This window comes from Chinchilla lanigera, unplaced genomic scaffold (assembly GCF_000276665.1).
Source record: "Chinchilla lanigera isolate Chin_1 unplaced genomic scaffold, ChiLan1.0 scaffold00026, whole genome shotgun sequence".
NCBI lineage: Eukaryota > Metazoa > Chordata > Mammalia > Rodentia > Chinchillidae > Chinchilla > Chinchilla lanigera.
Genome location: NW_004955427.1, coordinates 23,411,038 through 23,429,622, shown reverse-complemented (window position 1 = coordinate 23,429,622; position 18,585 = coordinate 23,411,038). Strand labels below are relative to the sequence as shown.

General features: G+C 43.9%; 1 protein-coding gene across 10 annotated transcripts in view; it reads right to left on the bottom strand.

Annotated features, from left to right (window-relative positions):
- Kalrn (kalirin, RhoGEF kinase) overlaps positions 1 to 18,585 on the bottom strand; it is a 638,378-nt gene that overhangs the window by 393,506 nt on the left and 226,287 nt on the right. For all 10 annotated transcript variants that reach the window (XM_013515182.1, XM_005386537.1, XM_005386534.1 and 7 more), the window contains exon 5: positions 15,671 to 16,183. In XM_013515182.1, coding sequence (XP_013370636.1) covers positions 15,671 to 16,183 — 513 coding nt within the window. The remainder of the gene's footprint in view (positions 1 to 15,670; positions 16,184 to 18,585) is intronic.

Below are 18,585 nucleotides of genomic sequence, written 5' to 3'. Positions count from 1 at the left end.
CTTGAAATTCACACTGTCTCTGAATGCTCACTTTAAATTGTGAAATAATATGTTTCCTTGACATTGAAGCCAGTCTTCTTCCAGTTTTCTGGTTTGTGCAGCCTAAAGCATCCACACACAAATAGCCATGTACTCATGATTGTTAGTATATTTCATTCACTTGTTGATCACTCACTGTATTCAAAACACTGGATTAGAAATTGGTGGTCAAAGACCAAAGTCACAGTCTAGTAGGGAGAAAAACACACTTATATTCTGTTAATTTTAACAAAATGTGAAAATTACTGTAAGAGGTGTGTACACTATAGGCTGACAGCAGACAAGTCTTTGGTCCAACTTGGCAAGCAGGGAGAGACTGGGAAAAACACAGATGGCTTCTAGGAGGAAAAATACTCAAATAAAATGAGACACAACAGGATTCAGTCAGATGAAGATGTGTTTAGAAAGAGCATATCAATGAGAGGAAATCACTTGAGCAAGGGCTGGGAGCATAAAACAACAGAATAAAGGAATTATAAGAAATAGGAAAGGGTCTGATCATAAAAGGGAAAAGGATGAAAGGCCAGGATAGGCCACTGAAGAGGAGGATATGGTCCATTTTGCTTTTAATCCTAAACTGGTTGTCTATATACATGCATGCACACATAGGTATGCTTCTCACTGCAAAGGGGAGCCTAAGCCAGCCCTGGTCTCACAAAATAAAATCAACTAGCACACTGCAGACTTCTCACCCACTGACAGTCTCTACTCACACTTACTTCCATCTTTCCCCTCCCCCTCTACTCCTTAATGAACCTTGCAATGTCTGGGGCAAAGAAGATAATGCTGATAAAATATGAAAGGCATGAGCACAGTATGTGATGTATAGCACATACAGAATTCAGGGTCACTCCTTCCCATCCCTGCATTCAGACAGGATAAACTGGCAGTCACAAAAAAATAGTTGCTCTCTGATTAGAGAAACCCAGGCTGCAAAACTTCATGCTAAAATCACATCCTGTTCTTGAAAGATGAACCACAGCCCAGTTCTGCCTGGAGAAGCATGTGTTCCTGCTAAGCCTTAAAAGGACTCTCTCTCCTCACTCCTGCCTCTCTCATGCTAAAGGATGTGATGAAAAGTCTCACCAAGTCCATTACTAATATAAATATTTTCATGCTCTAACTAAGGGGTTTTGTTTTCTGCATTTTTTTCCAGTCTGTTTCTCTGGATGAACTGAGTTCAGCACTGGCAAGATGTACACAACTCTTCTGTGAAGGAATGGTCATCCAAGAGCCAGCAAGTCAAGCAGACAAGAAGCAGGATCAACTGAGCCAGGAGTCAACCCAGTGCAGCCCTAGAGGATTGACTCCCAATGGCCAAATTCCTTCCATGTAAACCGCAAATGCTGATAAAATATTTTCAGGAACAGAGAGAGGGAATGTACTTCACTCACTTCCAAAATGTAGAATTGAAGTGGTCAAATCTTATTAAATCTAAACTGAAGAAAAGGGTGCCCAACTTTATCCCAGAGCTAAATTTAGGCATCCACTGAGATCTGGTTGTTGGCAGGTTAATTTAGATGAACTAATGGTTGTTCCTGGCATACAGGATATACTCAATAAACGGGAACTATTATTGTTACTGCAAAAACAACATGTCAGTTGGATGTCCTCATCCAGTCCTCCTACACATCCTAAAATCGGCTGTGCCAATCACTTGCACATCTGGGAACAAGACTCCACATGGGCTGAGAGGGAAGCAGCACTCCCTTCCAGGACCCCTCTCTGGGGGAAGAAGGCCAGACTGTCTGGAGGGGTCTGTGTTAGGTGGGCTTGACCTTGAAGAGCTGAAGTGTTATGGTTTGTGTCTGCATGTCCCCCCAAATCCTCATGCAGTCATGGGGCGGGCTTTTAGAGTTTATGATTGACCCATGATCCAATGCTGGAATTATGGGTGTGAGTGCTACATCCACCCTGGGGCAGATACTTGGCATACATAAGGGAGAGAAAGAGGCTGCTTGCTGCCACTCCTCCCTTTTGCTCTTGTTATTTTTGCTGTTCTGACACCATGAATGGTTGCCCTCTGCCATGTGCCACCCTGCCTTGGAGCAAGCCAAGTATGGACTAAAACCTCCACAAACTGTAAGTTAAATAAACCTTTCCTTGCTTAATTTTGGGTGTCAGGTATTTTGTCCCAGCAACGAGAAAAGTAACGAAGACATGAGAAAGAGTCGAGACCCCGCTGTCTTTTCTCTCTCCCTTCTTCCAGCAGTGGTTCAGCAATGTGGCAGGGCAGGAGGGTGGGGTGAGAAACCAGGCTCGGGCGTATGCATATGGAGACATTTGGTTTGTTTCTGCTTTCCAGATGCCACCTGGGAAAGTATACCATGCAGAGCTTGGGAAAGACTTACTGAATGAAGAGGCCAATCACTCCTGACAGTTGTCTGTTCCTTTGACAATCTCACACACTGCTCTAAGGTAAACTGTTGTGTTTACATAGTGCCTGTTGTCCTAAGGGCAGGGCAGAAATGTAACAAAACAGCCATATAACACCAGGTAATTTTTTTTTTTGTAATCTTCATCATCACCTTTCTGTATGTTAAAAGAAATTTCATTTTGATTTTCAGTAGGTTATTCATTCTTCTTCTAAAATGTCTTGGGGATTTGTTTCTACTCCTGTACTGCCCTATCATCCTAACATGAAGGCCTTGGCATTACCTTCCTTCCCTTCCTGCCTCATATCTGGTTGGTCACTTGGTCCCATTTTCTTTTGTTTGAAATATCTCCAGGTTTGTGCTTCCCTTTTGCACTCCCACTACTACCTGTGCTGTTCCCACTGGGATTCATATGAAAGGATCAGCACTGGTTTCCTGCTTCCAAATATCCTTTGCAAAATGAAACTTGCTATAAGTGCAGTTCTGAATGGTGAGGGCATTACAGAAGCTTCTTCTGAACCACTCAGCAGTAGGTGGTGCTCTTGTGCCAGCCAGTGTGAGTATTCAGAAAGTTTGGTTCCATCAGGCAGCCTAGGCAGGATGCATTGTGCCTTGGTCCAGTGCAGTCGTTACTTGACTTGGAGATGGGATATGACAAACCAAAAGGAAGGGGCTGGATAAGGGTGGCAGGGAGGCACTCAGAGGTGAGAAAGAGCATCTCCAACAGGGAGGTTTGGGGAGGGCAGCGCTACAGCTGGACTCTCAGCTGGAGGACAGTTTCACTGGGCAGAGACAGTGGAACAGGCATTCCCAGTGGGACGGTTGACATCAACAACGCTATAAAAAGGTAGAAGAGAGCAAAGCCCAAGACAGGATGTCTCCAGTGATAGGAGCTGAGTGCCCAAATCTTGTCTCACTCCTCTTTCTAGGCTTTTCTGGTTTGTACTTCCTGACACCTCAGGACAAAGCTCCCAGATTTCAGGGAAATCTCCTCAGGCAGGTTAAGCACCCTAAGTGGGATCAGCCAATCCATCTGATCTGTATGAATGAAGCCAAACACCCCTTTTTTCTCTGTATGAGGAAAGGGCAGGTCTTCACTCACCACACACAGTCAGCAGGATGTTTCCATTCCACGAAAAGCATACTGAAGAAGGGCTAAAGATGAGCAAAGAGTAAGACGGTGATTTCTTTGGGAACATGGAATGAGGTATGGGGTAAGAGGCCTCCTTAGATTCCAGACAGATGCAGATCCCCTCCATGGAATTAATATGCTTTTACTTGCCTTACTACAGGTTTTCTGACTCTATAGTAAGTCCATGAGTTTTTTGCTGTGCTTAGGTAAGACTTAAGAAGACCCATGGGACCCAGGGATGGGACCAGAACAACAAACACCGCTGAGTTGTGCTTTTTCCTGAGGAATAGAGACTACCACTAACCCAGGCACCAGAAATCGTTAATCCAACACATGCATACTAGAAACACCTCACCATGTTTACATGTAAGAAGCAGCCTCTTGCTCTTGTATTTACATAAAGACTCCATTTGAGAGAGAGGCCATCATTCTCTAAGTGGGATATTCTTCGGATTTCTGACTAACTTGAGCCACACAAAGCAAGTGCAGCTACACAGATACACAAACACACAGACATACAAACACATACACACACACACCTCTTTTTTCTCACTTGTGCAAGTGGGATTAAGAGCTATTTAATCAAAGCTGAAAACAGAGTACCCAACTTTACCCCAGAGCTAAGTTTAGGCATCCATTTATGCCTCTCATTTGAAAAACTAGTCCCAAGAAAGTGGTGTTATGGAGCCTACATAAAAACTCATGAGTCTTCACCTGGAGCAGAGAAAATGGTGAAGGCCTACAAGGACCATCCTCAAGTCATTGGAGGATTGCCCTATGGGAGCGGGAAGAGACTTGTTTTAGGATGCACCAGTGGCAGACCTGGCAGAACTAGAGGGTGAAAGCTAGAGGAATGTAGATGCTGGCCCAGTCAAAAGAGGCCTTTCTAACAACTAGAGCTGTATGACAGTAACATGAGATGCCTCACAAAGCCTTGGCATTCTTAGCACAGTCTGAAAGAATGCAGGTCAGTTGGGCAGCCTGAAAAAGAGTCCTGTCCTGGGTAAGGGACTGGTTTTATCAGAACCTCTAGGATTCTGAGATGTTCTGGCGGAGCTTGAATAGTCATCAGAATCCAGTTTGTCTCATGGTCCCTTTGTTATGTGATAGACTGCTGATTCTCTGTTGTGTTCTGACTCCTGGGGACCAGTAGGACATGAATATCACCCTCTTTCATTTCTCCCCATGGAGCTGAGCTCCAGTCCCACCAGAGAGCGGATGACCCCAGACAGCCTACACTTTGAGTGTGCCTCTCTCGTACTCTCCTCTCCCACACTCGACCCTGGCTGAATGTTTCCGCAACTATATTTCCATAGCAGTGATGGGTACCTCTGTGAACTCACCCAAACAATGGTGATTTTTTGCTGGTTCCCTCTGTTATAACATCATAAAGACTGGCTCTAGTTTGTCTTAACAATTGCGCATCCCTAGCTTGGGACTTGGCACTCATCCAGTTGGCTAATCTTCAGCAACAATGTTCTAAGACCCTGCCAAATCCGAGACACAGCTTCCATCTCCTTTCCCACCATCAGGAGCAGATATTATGGTTAATACCCATTGACCAGCTCGTTGTCAAGATCTCTTTCTAGTTTCTTCAGTCATATAGTCTCTACTCTGACACCATGCTCTGCTGCCACATGTTGCCGCTGTCAGCTCTGGAATTTCTGTGGATGAGTCTCCCTGCCCTAACTCTCTATGCCCCATAAGAAAGCATGCATCTGGACCCCACTCATATGTACAAGCCAGCTCAAGTTTGTCTCTGCAAACCTATTACGTTCTAGGCATACTAGATACATTATATACACTTTCATTTTTTCACTATTTCTTAGACTGGGGCATAGCTCACATATTTTGTTTTTGTTTGAACCACCTCCTGCTCTTTCCCACATACACTGCCTCCTACCCCAATCCCCAGCCCAGTAAGCAACAGAGACCTTGATAATTTACCCAGGTTCCAAATGCTGGGGTGGGCGCTGTTTCTAAGCTGTTTATTTCTTGCAAGGTATCATGAGTTGCATCAGTGTCCCTGCACTACCCTGCACTATCCATCATCCAATGCCTACAGTAACAGTAGAGGGACATGGCTGTCAGCACCTCTAAGAGGACTTGGCACACAGGAGACACTCAGTGTCTGTTTACAAATGGGCCAATCAATGAACACTTCTCAGTTGCTGCACACACACACACGCACACACACACACACACACACACACCTCTGATCAGACTTTTATTTTCTCAGGTCCATTCATAAACACAGCCTGCACAGGAAGGCTCTTTGCACACAGCAGTTCAGGGCTCAGCACCCTCCAACCTCATGAGAGAACTGTGGGAGGAAGCCAAGCTTCCCAGGCCATCCCTTCCCTTCTTTCTCTGCTGTTCTCCACACCTACACTCCTCAGGCAGGCTGCTCATCTTAGGATACAAATGGGGCTGAAATGCAGGCAAGGGAAGAACAGAAAGGGAGAAAGGATGTAAGAGGAAGCAAAACAGTTCTGGGAGAAACACACACACATACAGCCTGCAGAACATTGTGACCTGGATTATTTTTGGAATCCAATGTTTCTAATGTTCAAGGGGAGGAAATGAGCAAAAGTTAGTAGAGATTCCCAGGACTAGCAGGCTGGAAATAATTCAGGACACTGTGTTCTATGTCAGGGAAAGCAGGGTACACATATACTTCCTTACCCGGCAACAAGAGGTGGAAGGGTTCGGTGACTGAGGTCTCTGAAAGAGGGGGGAGGCCAGCAATAAGAGGGTGCTGGAGCCTTTCTCCAAAAAAAGCAGGAAATTACAAACCCTCAGCAAAGACCCTGCCCTTCTGACCTCTCTGAAGTTTGCAGCTCTTTGAAGCCTGCCTTCCAACACAAAAGACTCAGGCAATTGAACTTGACATGCCCCTCTGCTTGCCCTTCATCACAGGAGAGGTGAGGATGCATGTCAGGTGGCCCCTATCCTCCACTCTACCCCCACGCCCTTCAGCCACTTCTAGGTCTCTGATATTCGGCTGTCTCTCTTGCATGGCAAGGAGCTTCCCGAAGACAAGCTGTGCATGAGTGTGCATGTATGTGAGTGTGAATTTCTGGCATGTGCATGAACATGTGTGCATATGTGTGCTGGGAAGAAGGGAGAAGAGGCTGGAGTATCAGCTTCAGGGCAGAGGGCCTACCTGGTGGTTCTGCTTGTCTAACTCTATCCCATGTAAACCTCTCAACCTCACCAAATCTCATCTTTCCCATCTGCAAAATGATGCTTATACCCAGGGCTAGCTGGCCTGCTACCTAAGTAAATGGGAGATCCAAATGATGAACCACTGACTGAATGGCTTTGGGTGAGGCTCTGCTCTGAGTTAAAGTTTTCTATGTAAAAGGAAGGGCTAGACCAGAAAATGCGAAGGTCATGGATGTGAGAACACTTTGGAAACTGACATTCAAAGATTTATTATATATTGTAATTACTACAAAGGCACTCTACTTTGACAAATGACTGTGGAGTCACACTCACTGCTGGCTATGGGGTATGGAGGGTAGAGGTGTGGGGAAGAGACAGTGGGCCAGCAGCCAGCATGGAAGGTGAGGCAGTGATACTTCTCGACAACTGGCCCCACTGGTTCTGGTCAATCCTGGCAAGATGAGACTCTGGGTACTGTTTTGGGCTCTGGGAATTATCACAAGTATTTATACTGTGGAGAGAGGGCAGGAAACAGGAGTGGATATTATACCCAGCAATTGGGCATCCTGGGGGATGTCCTCAAATGCTAATATGGCTAACAGGACATATGTACTTCAAAAGCATATAGCCCTTAGCACAGTGGCCTGCTGACTAGTATGGGATCCTTTACCCAGTAGTGGCTCATATTTATTATTCCATGGTGATTTATATGAAAGCAACATTATTTTGTTTGCATAGACTTGCAAGAATCTAAAAATCATATATGTATTCCTTAGACGGATTAGAGGAAGTATTTTGCAAAAGGTTTTGCAAGTTTGCAAAAGAGCAAGACAAATATTCTCCGATAAGAAGTACATGGGAAAGAATTACTGCCTCCTCTGGCACACAAGAGAGAATCACTATGGCTGCTTTAAGGATAGACTCTGTGTTTTCAGAGAACTTTCGCTGTGGGGGTTACCCTCTGCCCCTGTCCCACACAGTGGCTGACCCATCAGGTAGGACCCCAGTTCAACCTAGTGCTCCTCTCTTGTTCCTTGTCCAGGTACACTGCACAGCCTCGTGACCTTAGGGCCCCCATGAATCTACATAAACATTTCCAACTTCTCTCAAAAATCAATTATTAATCTTGTTCCACTGGGGACAATTGAAAATGATTTGGAACAAGTTCATGTGGAAGACAGTATCAGTGACACTATGCATGCTCTCCGCAGGCATCTGTGACTGAAGAGTGAACCACGATTGGAACAGCACAAGGAAAATGAAAGAGAACAAGGGGAAGAGGATAGCTTTGCTGGCCCAGAACCACACCTGCTACTTCAACAACCATCACCCTATTTCATTCTCTTAACAATCCTGACCAGCTCGGGTTATTTTTTAATGCAGAGCAAGAACTTGAGGTTATGATTTTATTTGCTGAAAAATGTTTCTTACTTTTCATAATCTCCCAAGGTATAGAAACAATACAGAAAAGAACCTATTGTAGATATATAGAAGATATGAAGAGTAATCAAGTGAAAAGTATTTTAGAATTGTTGAGCTATCAAAGGGCTTAAATATTTAGTGTAGCAAGTACCAGAAGAGGAGTGTCTTAATCAATTTCCTCATTGCTGGGACAAAATACCCAACACTCACAACTTAAAGGAGGAAAATTTTATTTTAGATCATGGTTTTTAGAGGTTTCAGTTTATAATCAGCTAGCTGTAAGACAGAATAGCATGGTAGAAGGGCCTGGATGGAGGAAAGCTGCTCACCTCATGGCAACCAGGAAGCATAGAAAGGTCAAGGAAGGAGATATACCCTTCCAGGTCAGATCCAAGGTGCTCTGCCTCTTCTGACAGATGCTATCTCCTCACAGCAAGTTAGCTATAAGCCCCATAATACAGTCACTTTCCAAAGGCCTGTTTATGAGCACACGAGGCTCTTGGATGATATCTAGATATAAACCATAACAAAGGGCAATCAGGAACTTGGCTGGAGACTTTATTAAACTATTCTGAAAATTCTGATAGGTTTCCCAAAAGTTTATTTCTGGTCATCACCACCATCACAGCTACCACTACTGTGACCACGGTCACCCATTTCACCTGCTGAAAGATGTTTTCATGAAAAGAGCATTGTGCGAGTAAACAGCACAATATGGAAACAAATCAAAAGACACTGAGCCTTTCCAAACACTTTTTCTTTGTTCTGTTGGTGTCTTAGTCACTTTTCTTGTCACTGAGACACAATACCCACCACCTATAACTTAAAGGAGGAAAGATTTATTTTTGACTTATGTTTACAGTCCATTGTTAGCTGGCTCCAAGGCAGGAGAGCATAGCAGAGGGGCACAGCAGAGGAGAGCTGCTCATAGCATAGTGGATAGAAAGCAGAGGGAGAGAGACAGAGACACAGAGATACAGAGACAGACAGACAGACAGATAGGGAGAGAGATGAAAGGAGCAGCTAGCAAAGGAAATCAATCCTTCTAGGCTACCCCCCACCACAATAGCCACCTCTTGGGCACCAGACCAAACCTCCTCAACTATAAGCCTCCATAATCCAGTCATCTTCCAAAACCTTACCTCTGAGCTCATGAGGCTCCTGGGGGGACATCTAGATATAAACCATAACAGTTGGTAACATAATTGAGGGTCAGAGGTTAAAGATATGTCTAAGGTCTCTCAACCGATAGGTGGTACTGCAGGACAAATCGTGAGCTCACTCAGTCATCATATCTCCATTTCCACATGGACATAGCATTACGGATGTGAATGGACTTTTACCATGCAATAATGAATACGTAAGAAGTATGTAAACAGTCAGTTTTCCAAGGGAGACTTTTCCAGGGGTGGTGTGAAAGAGTAGCCACAGGTAGTGACTAAGGCCACAGCCTTCCCTGAGCAGAAAAACAGTACGATTCTCATTTGGGTTAGACACGTGGGTGGTGGATGAGGTGGACATGAAATATTTTCTTAGGGGTAGTGATAAAGATGTTGTCTTGGGCAATTCCCAGGTATGTGTTTTCTTATGAAACAAACACAGCGTGCTGCATAAAGCAGTAAGAAATCTGATTCCAATACCAGAAGACCAAACAAGTAGCTTTGTTTATTGTTTAGGGAAATCTTCCTACAGAAAGTGGGAATAGCCTCTTTTTTTTTTGGAAAAGCTTCAGGCAAGACTGAAAATTGGGTCCTGGGTAGACATCAGCATAGCCTTCTTTATTCAGAAGGGAAGTAGGCAAAGGTTTCCCAATCAGTTAGGTCTAGTTATGCCCCAAGGCTCCTCTAATCACAATCCTTTTCTTACAAAGACAGACAATGGAGGGCCTTCTCCAGATCAGAAGGCAGATAGCAAGGCAGTGTCAGTATTTTCTGATGCTTCTTACGGGCATTACATGTAGACAGGCATCACCAGTCAGCCTTGATGATGACAAGGTTGAGATTTCTGCAGTGTATGGGATGTGGACTTTTTGGCCTCTGGCACAGGAGGCAACAGGAAGGGCAGTGTAGGGAGAATGCTCCACTAAGCAGAACCCATCCTTCCATTTTCTGAAGGCACATCTACAGTATCTATAGTGAGTCTACTTAGTGATCTTAAATACTACCCACTGCTCCCCTAGTGGAGAAGTGAACCAATGAAGGACGGCAGACACCTTTTTTACTTGGAGCCCACTGCAGCTGGGGACAGAGGTGGCTGTGAAACAAAGCTGTGTAATCTATGCAGGCTAATGAGGAGTGACCCAACTTGTACTCTGTGAACATAGTGGAGGAAAAGCCCATTAGTTAAAGACCAGAGAGCACTGGGTTGATGCAATAGTGATACATCTTCAAATATTGTGTGTTACTTGTGCATCTCTGAATTACCTACCCAGTGCTCCTCTACATTGCTCATGAAAGCTTTCCTGCCACACCTTATGATGATCATGCATATTGCAGAACTCCCAAACACAGGGGTTGTGCCTGGGGCAGTACAGGTGCACAACAGACATTTAATAAATGGGAGTTTATGCAAAGGGAAACAAGAAGGTAATTTAGTGGATACACCTATTACTTTGATTTTGGTGATGGTTCCAGGGGTACATGCATATATCCAAACTCATCAGGTTGTATACCTTAATATGTATAGCTTATTCATCAGTTACACTTCAATAAATGTGTTTCAAGTAAATACATAAATCAGCATTTATGTGTCCACCTCCTTTAGTAGATGGTGAGCTATTCTAGGATAGACACTTTTGCCTACATGTCTTTATTCAGATGCCTTGTTTGGGCTCATGGCAGTTACTCAATATTCATTGTTAAATGAGTGGGTGGCTTGCTTTATGACTTATGAATAGAATGTCTCTCCTCCCTAGATGTTTAATTGGGAGAGAACATAACTACATAACTCTCCCTCCACTAGCTCTAAGAGAATGATGGGAGGCCTCGCAGGGATCAGAGATGGTAGAGAGAGGTGGCTTTCACCCCAAGGCCACCTGGTTATGGGAAGTACCAATTCATCATGCAAGCCCTGAGGTATGAGCTATCTGCCCACAGAGCCAGAGAGGAGACTCTACACCCACCTCTGTTATAAAAATAAAAGCTGAGCAGCCACTAGACTCCTCTGGCTGCCAAGGGCTTCCCAGATCCGGAGTTAAAAGGTCTCAGTGAAGAGCCAGCAAGCCTCCCATCAGAAGGAGGCTGAGACACAGCTCACACAGTAACTATTTCCTCACGCCCTTGTTTAGATGTGGATCTGCACACGCAATGCTTACCCCAAAACATCAGCCGCCTGACCCCCCTTCCAAAAACACCAAATAAGTCAAAGGCTGAGGTACTTAGTTCCACACACATATTTTAAATGAATCTGCAAGCAACTTAGAAGGAATGTTTTTCTCCTCAGCTCCACACCCAGCACATTTTCTGTGGCAACTGGGTCAAGCGTAAGCAGCATTTTCACCACTGACTCAATGTCAAAATATTCCTGGGATGCCCTCTTCCTATCATCTTTCTTGCTGCTTTTGCTTTGTTTTAATCTCATTCTCTCTCTCACTCTCTCTTTCTCTATTTCTCTCTCCCTCCCTCCTTTCCTCCCCAACACAAACATACACACATGCATGTGCACACAAACACACATATAGCACAGAATAAGGATTCTAGAGTTCATGATATAATTCAGGAATCACATATCTAGATGAGAAAAACGTCTTTATTTTCACTAGTCTCTAGCTGAGGCATTCCCTTCCATTATGAACACAGGCATCAAACTACAGTAGTGTTAGCTATGCTGGTGTCTTTGTCACCAATAGAAACACACATATTTCCATACCACATCGTGAAGATGAAGTTGGATGGAAATTTAATTGGCTTAAGAGCAGCCCAGGGGACTATAAAGCACACCTCTGGGTGTGTCTGCGGGGGGCACAGTGGCATGATCTTCCGTACTATATCTGGTCTCTGGCCCCTTCAAATATGCTCCCCTTCTGTGCTCTGCTTCCCCACTGCCATGAAGTGAGCAGCTTTGCTCCACCACACCCTTCTGCCATGATGTACCTGCCTTGGAGCCAGCAAGCCCTGGACTGGAACTTCTCAAACCATCAGCCATTTGACCTTTCCTCCTTTAAGTTGCATGTGTTGGGTATTTTGTCCCAGCAAAGGGAAGGCTGGCTAATACACCCATCAATGTTATTTGCCTGAAATACCACTTACGTTTCTCACTATTTCAAAAGTCAGGGTAGTAGTCAGACTTCAAGTACATCCTATTACTTGTTAATAAAGAAGTACATATATTTCTGGGGGGTTTTTACTTTAATAACTAATGGTACTTCAGTAATTGCTATATAAGCCTATGTATATTTTTGGTAACATTTACATATATTATTCTAAGGAGTGCTTAAGCTTTACTAGATCAAAGAGGTCCACGGCACAGAAAGAATAAGAACCCCTGATGAATAGTAAGCATTAGAAGGTAGAATCTGAGGTTTCTCTAGGTTCATCAAGCATAGCCAGGGAAACCAGGGGCCAACAAGTGGCATTCAGTGGTGACATGAGATAGGTCCTGGGAGCAGAGGGATAGTAGGGTTACTGGGTGAGAGTCTGGGTGGGCTTTGGAGGCAGACTAATATACTGGCTCTGTCTAACTGTGTAATCTTGGGCACTCCACTTCACCTCTCTGAGTTTCTACTTTATCAAATGTAAAATGGGAATAATAGACTATAATTCTTGTGAACATAAACTGACAGGATATACAAGGTATGACCAAAAAAAATATGGTATATTTAAGTTTTTTAAAATGTATTATAGTGAAAGACACATTGGCCAGGTGTGGTGGTGCATGCCTATAATCCCAGTACTCAGGAGGCTGAGGCAGGAGGATTGCTGCAAGTTTGAGGCCAGACTGGGATACAAAGTGAGGTTAAGACCAGTCTGTACTGCATATCAAGACCCTGTCTCAAAAACAAAAACAAACAACAAAAAAGACACATTGCTATTAATTCCCCTCAAAATACTCTCCCTTGACTTGAACACACTTATCCCATCATTCTTGCCACTTTCTAAAGCACTTTTGGCAGTCCTTTTACATGTCTTTAGTTATGCCGCTGTGGCTGCCTTGATGTTCTGAACTGATTCAAAACATTTTCTTTTCATGGTCATTTCTACTTTGGGGAAGAGTCAGAGTTGCATGGTGCGAGAGCCAGTAAATAAGCTGGGTGTGGGTACACTATAATGTTTTCACAAGCTGGCCTTTCCATTAGATGGCATGCAGCAGCAGCACTCACCACATATTTTATCACATCTCATAAAGCCACGGATAACAAAAGACCTCCAGAACTGCTTCAGGAAGTGGCAAGAATAATGAATGAAGAGTGTTGGAAGTGAGGAAGAATGTTTTAAGGAGGATTAATAGCAGTGTGTACTTTAATACATTTTTAAAATTTAAATGTCCACTGTAGTTTTTGATTACTCCTTGTGTGAGTGGCAGCAATTACTGACCAGTTGAATGAAAGCTGGCTGGCTGTAGAAAGGCAGCCTTCCTCAACTGGGGTCTCACTGTTTGATTTGGTTTTGAGATACGAACCATCTCAGTCCCATGCAGGAGTCCTCTATTACTGAGCTTCAGGGGTACTCTGAAGGGCCCCAAACTCTACAACACACGCAGGCAGACACAGTCGCTAATTCCTTCCTGTTGCTGGCTCACTGAAAGAAGTGCCTGTGGCAGGCTGGAAAGCAGACTCCCACCCCTACAGCAGAAGTTTCAAGTAAAAGGAATGAGCCAAACCTTTCTACACTGGCCAGAGGAGCCAAGTACCTGCCTCTGGCTTCATGGAGCAGCTGACTCCTGTTCTGGCTTCCTATTACTTGAACAGTGCAGAGATTCTATGGTCTAAGCTGCTCCCTCCCAGACAGCAGAGCCAGGGTCAGACCTAGGCGGCCAGGCCATGAGGCAAAGAGCCCTGAGGAAGGTCATGGAAAGTGCTTTACATAGCTCTTCCAAAAACTTGGTGAAGGGGCTGGGGATTTAGCTCAGCGGCAAAAGCACCTGCCTGGTAAGCGCAAGGTTGTGAGTTCGGTTCCCGGTACCCGAGAAAAACCAAAACCAAAAAAAACCAAAAAAACAAAAAAACAAACAAAAGCTTGGTGAAGTGAGGTTCAAAAGTTCTACTGTACACAGGGATATGCATTCTTTTAAAACCTACATACTGTGTATTGATTTTCTAGTGAAATATGAATTATAAAAGATTGGAAGACACAGAACATTTACAGAAAAATTAAATAAACCATAAGTCTGGCCCCCAGAAATAACAACTATCAACATTTTGGTATCTTCTTGTTATACATAAATTAGGATTGTAATTCTATAAATAGGTTTATATCTTGATTTTTATCATACTTTACCTATAGATATTTTCATTTTGAACCCTTGAAAGACACAAAAATGTTATATCAGATGCTATGTGCAAAATCTGTGGGTTACTGAGACACACAATGGCATGTCCAAGAACAGGTTGTGCATATAAATACCCAGAAAACTGAGAGAAGGGAACCCATTTTAATCTTCTGAAAGGACAATAATATTAAACTCTTCTTCCTACTGTTTTGCTTGAGGAGAATCTAGAGAAAATATTTTTATGTCCTTAGCAAAGAGGCATTAGGTGTCATTCTTCTTTTTCACTTTCTCATATCTTACTTTTCCCTGATAAGATAAAAGCTTTGAAATTCACTGCTGGGAAAATGGTGTCTTAGTTGAGAAAGTGCTCCCAAAAAAGTTTTTAAAAAAAGTATGGTAAGGAAAGCTCTAGACCTGAAAACAATGAATTCACTTATCAGCTCTGCCACTGCAGACCTGAGATCAAAGAGCATCAGTTTCCCTGTGTGTCAATACGGACGCTACCATCTGCCTCTCAGGGACTGAAGTACTGTGCAGATGAAATAAGATTCCATATACAAAAGTGCTTTATCAGTTGTAAAGTACACTGCAGGACAATAGATACTAATTAATGTGATAATTGCTGCAAATAGCATTGGGTTTTTTTTCTTTTCTTTCTTTTTGCTATTTAGGAGACTTGAACCACACATGTAGAGGGAAACTGTCTAACAGTGGCTGAAAGCACAGGCTCTGTAGCCAAGCTGCACTTCCTAGCTGGGTTAACCTCTCAGTTAATCCTTCAGTTTCTTCATCTCTAAAACAGGAAGAGAATCCAACTACTTCTGAGGACTTTTGAAATGATTAAAATGAATTAATTTATATACAATGCTTAGAACAGTTCTTGGCACATAATAAATACTATAAAGGGTAAGCTTTAAGAACAGTCAGTGAGTACTGGCCAAATATAAGATTGAAATAAACTTACACCAGGCAAAACTAATAGGCACTTTACAAAAATATTTTCAACAAATGATTAATCAGAGAACTAGATTAGCAACCTCTGCAAGTTTCTCTAAAAGGCTTTGACCCCACCTCCCAGCAGCTTAGGTTTAGGTGGTTCCTTTCCTACCTTCTCAGCATCCTGCTCGAAGAGCCGCAGTTGGAAGCACTGGTCCAGCTTGAGTTTACGCACATGCCACATCTGATGCAGGTGCTGCCGGGTGGAGTGTAGCTTGTCCAGGAGGCTAGTGATCTTAGGCACTAGGCTCTGGAAGTCAGCACTGCCCGGGATGCAGTTGCGCCCTGAGAAGCCATCACTGCAGCGGATGCACTGTAGCAGCCGCTGTCCCTCCCGGTCCAGCTCCTCCACAGGGGCCTTTAGCACCTTTTTCTTGAGCTGGGTGTGCTCATCAATAAGCCGCCGAGAGCCCTCCACATCCACAGGGAACTCCTTCCGGGCCAGCATCTCCTGCAGGTCCTCAAGGCGCGAGAGCAGGTGCACTGCGCTGTTGAAGAACTCCTCCAGGGAGAGCCGCAGTTCAATCCACTCCTCATGGTTGTAGTCCAGAGAGCCATCAAACTCCTCTGTCAGCTGAGAGGGATCCACTAGCTTTGTGAGGCCCTCCACGGACACCATGCTCGTCTGGGGGGGCAGACACAGAGTGGGAGACTCAGTGGCATAGGGAGATGAGACAGGGCAGAAATAGGTAGGTGGAGGGAAAGGCAAGGAGAAAGGGTAAGATAAATCCACATAAGAAAGACAAGAGCCTGCCTAGTAAAGGGTGAGTGGGAGACCAAAAGACCTACTGTCAGGAGTCACAGATCAGCCAGAGACCACAATTGCCTCAACATTCACATCTAAGGAAAGATTGCCTTGTATCTCTGCTCCCCTTGTCTTCCTTCCTCCCTATAATAGGGTTAAGATGCTACAAACAGAAGCTGGAAGAAACAATGACCCAGCACCTGGCATGGAGGGCTCTTTGCTATAGCTATAGACTCAGAGACCTATGGGCCAAGGCATTGTCATGGCTGCAGTGAGCAATGTAAGTTAATATTTGAACTACAAGGATTTCACAGGAAGTCAGCCTAGGCCCCATCACAGACAGTCTTCTATGATATAATGAGCAGAACAGGGGTGGCACTTAGTTATTCTCTGCAAGGCTTCTACCAGCTCTTGGAGAGCAGAGTAGAAAATATCTATTTTCAAGAAGCAGAGTACCTCCACTAAATGACTATGTAGGCAGTTATACAGTTCATCATAAACACTTTTTGCTTCCTCTGAGGCTTTGACTTCTGTTCCATATCTGTCCCAGCCCTTTGAGATCTCAGCCTTAGTCTCCTCCTCTGTATAGCAGAGGTAAAACAGGTTGATCATGCCTAATCCAAAAATAGGAAATCTGAAATGGATTTTGAAGCATTTTGGATTTCAGATTAGAAATGCTCATCCATATAGCTATGCAAACATTCTCAAATTAAAAAATAAATAAATAAAAAAAATCACAACTCTGAAATCTGAAACACTTCTGGGCCCCGGCATTGCAAATAAGGGATATTCAACCTGTACTACCTTTCTTATAGAGCTTGCTAGGATTAAACATGTTTTAGTTTAGTTTCGTTTTGTTTTGGGCTTTCTTTGTCTTTTTTGAGACAGTTCAGGCAGTTCAGGACGGTCTTGAGCTCAGGTCTCAAACTTGCAATGATCCTCCTGCCTCAGCCTGGGATTATAGGTATGTGCCACCAAGCCTGGCTTTAAACATGTTGATCCATGCCAAAGACATAGGAGGCCAGGCACACAGTAATGCTCCACCCCAGTCAGCATGCACCATGAGGACCTAAAGGCTGCATCATTACTTGAACCTGTAAACGCAGTTTGTCTCTATCTTGCTACTCTCTGAATATCTCCTCTTCCTCCTTCCCTTCTTTCCCCCTCCTAAGACAAGAAGGTAAGAGAGCTGCTCTGGAAGACAGCTCTCAAACTTGACTGTTTATCAGAATCCCTTAAAGAAGGATCTGAAGAAACACTCTACCCCCAAAATTGTGACTTGGGCATGGATAATTTTAAGAGTTTCTCAGGTGATTTTAATGTGCAGCCAGAGCTACAAAGTTGCTAATCAGGATCCTGGCTACTAAAGGCATGGCCACTGGGTCAGTACCATCAGCAGACCTACAAGCTTGTCAGAAATGCAGAATAGCAGGGGCTACCCCAGACCTATTGAGTCATGATCTGCATTTACAAGATCCCCAGGGGATATGTGTTCATTAAACTTTGAGAAGCCTTATTCTAGAGCCCTTTCCCCTTCAAATGCAGCTCAGTTTACACTTATAGATGTCCCCCATGAATATACAGTTATTTATGAGCTAACTGCTATTAAATAAGCTTGTATCCCTCTCCCCCTGTCCCTTGTTGCCTCAGTGTGCATTAGGGATTCTTTAAGGTGGTGCTTTATAAGTATTCTCCTGAGAGGGAAGCCCACAGCTATCTATCCTATATTCTGGTTTAAGGGCCAGAGACAAACTTGCTCCACTTGGGTGAAGAAGGTGCAGAGAGAAGAGATGTGCAGAGGAACTAAGGGAAGCAAAGTTTTAAGACTTATTGGAAATACTCTTTTCAGTCTCTCTAGTTTATAAATTTATACACTTGTTGTCACCACCTCTGTATACAAAACCAAGATATTAAAAGCATTTTTCTACAAGGCCCCTAGCATTCCATAGGGTTCTGGGAAATTATGACAGTTAGCTGTTTCTTTAACAAGCCAAATTTCATGGGTTATTTACAGAGAATGAGAGCTTCCTCAGTCAAGTGGTCAGGTCTCCGTGCTCAAATTGCAGCCAATTGGGGCCACCCCTGGGGCACAAGAGTCTGGGATGCAAAGCTGCTGAAAGAGTCAAAGCAGCTCTGCCTTTACATTACACAGGCACTAATATTTGCATGAGCACACACACACATATACAGACTTCATCTCCTCACAGATGAAGACCAGAATTCTGAGAAAGGGAACAGCTCAAATTTGGCTAGAACAAAGATGCTTAAATCTTTCACTGGAT